The sequence below is a fragment of the Stomoxys calcitrans genome, chromosome 2 (genome assembly GCF_963082655.1).
Source record: "Stomoxys calcitrans chromosome 2, idStoCalc2.1, whole genome shotgun sequence".
Taxonomy (NCBI): domain Eukaryota; kingdom Metazoa; phylum Arthropoda; class Insecta; order Diptera; family Muscidae; genus Stomoxys; species Stomoxys calcitrans.
In genome coordinates, this window is record NC_081553.1 from 215078397 (window position 1) to 215083477 (window position 5081).

At 36.1% G+C, this 5081-nt stretch overlaps 1 protein-coding gene across 1 annotated transcript; it reads left to right on the forward strand.

Annotated features, from left to right (window-relative positions):
- Positions 1-836: 836 nt before the first annotated feature.
- On the forward strand, positions 837-1582 carry LOC106081098 (uncharacterized). The gene is made up of 2 exons (XM_013242825.2): positions 837-1103; positions 1165-1582. Exons 1-2 carry the CDS (start codon positions 873-875, stop codon positions 1489-1491), a joined length of 558 nt encoding a protein of 185 aa, XP_013098279.1. The 5' UTR covers positions 837-872; the 3' UTR covers positions 1492-1582.
- Positions 1583-5081: the final 3499 nt, after the last annotated feature.

The following is a 5081-nucleotide window of genomic DNA, read 5'->3' on the forward strand; positions in this document are numbered from 1 at the left end:
CTCCTGGAATGTGGCCCAGATTGGTCCAGATTTGGATATAGCTGCCATATAGACCGATCTCTCGATTTAAGGTTTTCGGCCAATAAAAGCCACATTTATTATCCGATTTTGCTGAAATTTGGGACGGTGATTTGTGTTAGGCCCTTCGACATCCTTCTTCAATTTGGCCCACATCGGTCCAGATTCGAATATAGCTACCATATAAACCGATATCTCGAGTTAAAGTCTTGGCCCCATAAAAGGCGCACTTATAATCCGATTTCACAGAAATTCGTCATAATGACTTATGTTAGGCTTTTCGACATTATGCTATACACAATTGAACAATGACTTGTACTCATTAGTATTTTGTTCAAATCGGAACATATTTCGATATAGCTCCCATGGGGCATAAGGATTTTGACGAAAGGTGGTTTACATATATACGCGAGTTGGTGGGTATCCAAAGTTCGGCCCGGCCGAACTTAAATTTTTTTTAATTGTTATAAGATAATTTAATCTCAAAATGGCTGAATCAGGTATTCTTTCAAAAAAAAAACATTCCAAATATTATTTTTAACTTCTACCCAAAACAGTGAAAAGGCGGGTCCTAACAAAAATCTTACAATAACAAATTCTGATATATGTATGATAGGAATGGGAATCCATATAAATATTCATGCTTGTTTGGAAAAATGAACATGCAAACCCCCATATTATTATTAAAATCCATTAACACTTTTTAAAAATTTAAGCATTTCCGTTTTGTGTTTTAGTAAATCTGATAAAAAGTAGTAAAAAGCGATGCAATTGGTAAAAACCAAAACAAAAGCTATATAAACCGCCATAAAACACATTTAAAGCATCAAGTAGTTCATTTAAAACAAACTCAAATGATATCCAAACTATTGGGCATTTGCCTTATTTGTGGCCTCTTGGCAGGCACCAGCCATGCTGATGACGAGAAAAAGAAGCTAAAAATTGTATTGGATAAATTGGAAAAAATCAATGATGCTGAGCATATTCTAAAAACCGATTTGAAATTTGAAAAGGATGAAGCCGATGATCAGGTGAAGGTCAGTGGAGTTGTGGAGCAAATGTTGGATTTGGGTGATGAGCACAAGGTAAGCTTTTAAACTGTTATAAAAGTAGTTTTACATTCCATACTTATTTCCTTGGCTATAGATTATTATCGATATTTCACATTCCGCCGACAAGGAGGGTGAATACAAAACATTGCTGAAGACCAAAGAGAAGGGTGTCTGCGAAGTTATGCAAAACCAATACAAAAATTACTTCTATGACTCGTTAAAGAACCATTGTAGTAATGCCCCAGATCCTGACAAATGCCCGGTGGCCATGGAGAAATATGTCATAGACAAATATCCCTTGGATAATTCGAAATTCCAAAAATATCTGCGTCCCGGCTTCTATCATGTTTTGGGCACTTTGTATCACGACGACAAGGAAGTGTTGCAATATCGCATTGAAGCCCATACCGAAGAGGAATAAATTAACTATTGTACTTAAATTTATTATTGAACAATTATATTTACCTGATGCATTATTAAAAAAATCCAAAACGTGCCACACTTACAATATATGCAAATGACTTTTACATATAAAGGTAATAAGTTCGGCCGGGCCGTATCTTGGGAACCCACCACCATGGATTGTGCTAAAATATGGGATCTATATCTATTGGGTTGCCCAAAAAGTAATTGCGGATTTTTTCACAGCTTGTGACTCTGTAATTGCATTCTTTCTTCTGTCAGTTATCAGCTGTTACTTTTAGCTTGCTTTAGAAAAAAAAGTGTAAAAAAATATATTTGATTAAAGTTCATTCTAAGTTTTATTAAAAATGCATTTACTTTCTTTTAAAAAATCCGCAATTACTTTTTGGGCAACCCAATAGTTATAGACCGAATTGGACCGTATTTGGCGCAGTTCTTGAGAATTATGACACTATATGCAAAATTTCAGCCAAATCGGATAAAAATCGCTGCGACTCAAGAAGTCAAATCAGGAGATCGGTTTATATGGGAGCTATATCTTCTTCTTCTTGACCGATTTGAACCGTACTTAACACAGTTGTTGGAAGTCATAACAGAACACTACACGCTAAAATTCTGCCAAATCGGAAGAAAATTGAGCCTTCCAGGGGATTAAGAAGTCAAATCGGGAGATCGTTTTATATATGGGAGCTATATCCAAATCCAAATCCACCGTAGCGCAGAGGTTAGCATGTCGTTAGCATGTCGTGATGAGGTTAATTCGTTGGGAGTATCCAAAGTTCGGCCCGGTCGAACTTAGTGAGTTTTTACACCCACCACCGAAGGATGGGGGTATATTCATATTGTTATTCCGTTTGCAACACATCGAAATATCCATTTCCGACCCTATAAAGTATATATATTCTTGATCAGAGTAAAAATCTAAGACGATATAGTCCGTCCGTCTGTCTGTTGAAATCACGCTACAGTCTTTAAAAATTGAGATATTGAGCTGAAACTTTGCACAGATTCTTTTTTGTCCATAAGCAGGTTAAGTTTAAAGATGGGCTATATCGGACTATATCTTGATATAGCCCCCATATAGACCGATCCGCAGATTTAGGGTCTTAGGCCCATAAAAGCCACATTTATTATCCGATTTTGCTGAAATTTGCGTTAGGCCACTCCACATACATCTTCAATTTGGCCCCGATCGGCTCAGACTGTCTATATAGACCATAAAAGACATTTGGGATTTGGGACAGTGAGTTGTGTTAGGCCCTTCGACATCTTTCTTGTATTTGGACCAGATCGGTTCAGATTTAAATATAGCTGCCATATAGACCGATCTCTCGATTTAAGGTCTTGGGCCCATAAAAGGCGCATTTATTTTCCGATTTTGCGACAATTTTAGGATTAGTTTTTGGTTCAGAATTGGATATAGCTGCCATATAGACCAATCTCTCGATTTAAGGTCTTGGGCCCATAAAAGGCGCATTTATTGTCCAATTTCGCCGAAATTTGGAACAGTGAGTTAAGTTAGGCCCTCCAACATTCTTATTTAATTTGGCAGATATCAATCCAGATTTGGAAATAGCTGCCATATAGAACGATCTCTCGATATAAGGTTTTTGGCCCATAAAAGGCGGATTTATTGTCTGATTTTGCCGAAATTTGGGAGAGTGAGTTGTGTTAGCGCCTTCGACATTCTTCTTCAATTTGGCCCAGATCGGTCCAGATTTGAATATAGCTGCCATATAGACTGATCTCTCAATTTAAAGTCTTGGCCCCATAAAAGGCACATTTATAATCCGATTTCGCTCAAATTTGACACATTGACTTATGTTAGGCTTTTCGACATCCGTGTCGTATATGGTACAGATCGATCTATATTTGGATATGGCTGCCACAAAGACTTATTAGACCACTTAATATCCTTGTCAAATTTGGTCCAAATCGGACCATATTTCGATAAAGCTGTCATGGGGGCATATTATGCATTTTTCATCGGATTCTGACGAAAGGTGATTTATATATTTATATACCCGAGGTAGTTGGTATCCAAAGTTCGGACCGGTCGAACTTAACGCCTTTCTACTTGTTTCATTGTTGTTTTTCCTTAATATGTAAACGAATCAACCCATTATCGCTAAAGCGAGCCTTGGTTGAGGTTGTGTGGCTTGCTTAACCATTTCCTTATCCTCCAACTGGAAACACCATTGATTGGAGATTAGAAACCCCTATACCTCTTAGTAATATATGTCCAAAATAAGGCAAAATTCCTTTCTAGTATTTGATCTTGACATAAACTCCAAGATTCTTACTAAAAAAATAATAATTTGTACTGTTTTAAGGGCGGCACATTTAGGATTTTTTTTATGCAAAAGAAAAATACATTTAATAGGTAATTATTTTAAAAAATTTTAATTTAACTAAAAATTCCTTGTCATTTTTCATATTCCAAATGGGAGTCAAACTCATATTGCAATAATTCCTCATCGCCATGATGAAGGGTTAAAACAATACGAATGAAATTACATGAAAATACACAAAAAGTTGGTAGGGGCATGCGGTCGATAATATATTTTTGCTTTGGAAGCAGTCTAGCCCTTCCAGGTTTCGGTGCATTAACGCAGTGCTCCTTTACATATTCCCTGTACAAACTTCGATAGATTCCCCGGAAACAGGTTTGAACAGTGCAACTCCTTCTTTTACTGTTTACAGTATAGTCATGAGTTTCCTCTTCTTTGAAGTATTCAAGAAAAGACAGCTAATTGAAATGTGATGTAAAAAGAATTTTTCAATAAATTTGCAAAGTTTTAGTACAAACCTCGTAATCTTCGTTTAAATCTATTAGCTGCTCTATAACTCCATTTACTAAAATAACACTAAACTCGGCATTTTCGGGATCTGACTCGGTTACGAACTCCAAATCGACTTTGAAGATGTCCTCATTACCTTTCACTTGTTCCAATCTATCAACGATGGGTTTTTTAGCACGCCCCTCAACTAAATAAACAAGGCAAATAGCTACCACAAATAGATGAAGCTTGATGGCCATGTGCACTAGCGTGAGTGTGGATAATCAACTTCATATCATTACTGGTATAATGGTTTTATAGCATCTGCTTTAATAGAATACCATGAAAAGGAGTTTTATTTCCATATTATCTGATTTAATGGAACACAGAGCAAATTTGTTTATTGGAGAAGCTAGCTTAATGTTATCTTCGTATCTTCAAATTGGATTAAAACTAAAACTACAATTGTAAACGAAAGATTTAGAAATTGTTTGCAAACTGACGTTATATTCTGATTTTAGCAAGGCTTTTGATAAGGTAAATCATAGTCTTCTATTACACAAGCTAGTTTCAGATCAACTGAAACTACAATCCGACCTTGACCGATTATACGATTGGTGTCAACTGAATCTAATGGAATTGAACATAAAAAAATGTAAACATATATCGTTTTACAGAATAAATCATCTAACAACAATTTACTCTATAAACGGTTCGCCCCTAGAAACTGTGGAATCAATCATGGATCTTGGCTTCCTGTTAGATCAAAGGTTAAACTATATATCACATATATCTTTGACGATCAATA

Bases quoted from the DNA above. Each gene is read 5' to 3' on its own strand.
- LOC106081098 (XM_013242825.2), top strand. From the start codon at position 873: ATGATATCCAAACTATTGGGCATTTGCCTTATTTGTGGCCTCTTGGCA. The intron at 1,104-1,164 runs GTAAGCTTTTAA...CCTTGGCTATAG, and splicing joins ATTTGGGTGATGAGCACAAG to ATTATTATCGATATTTCACA.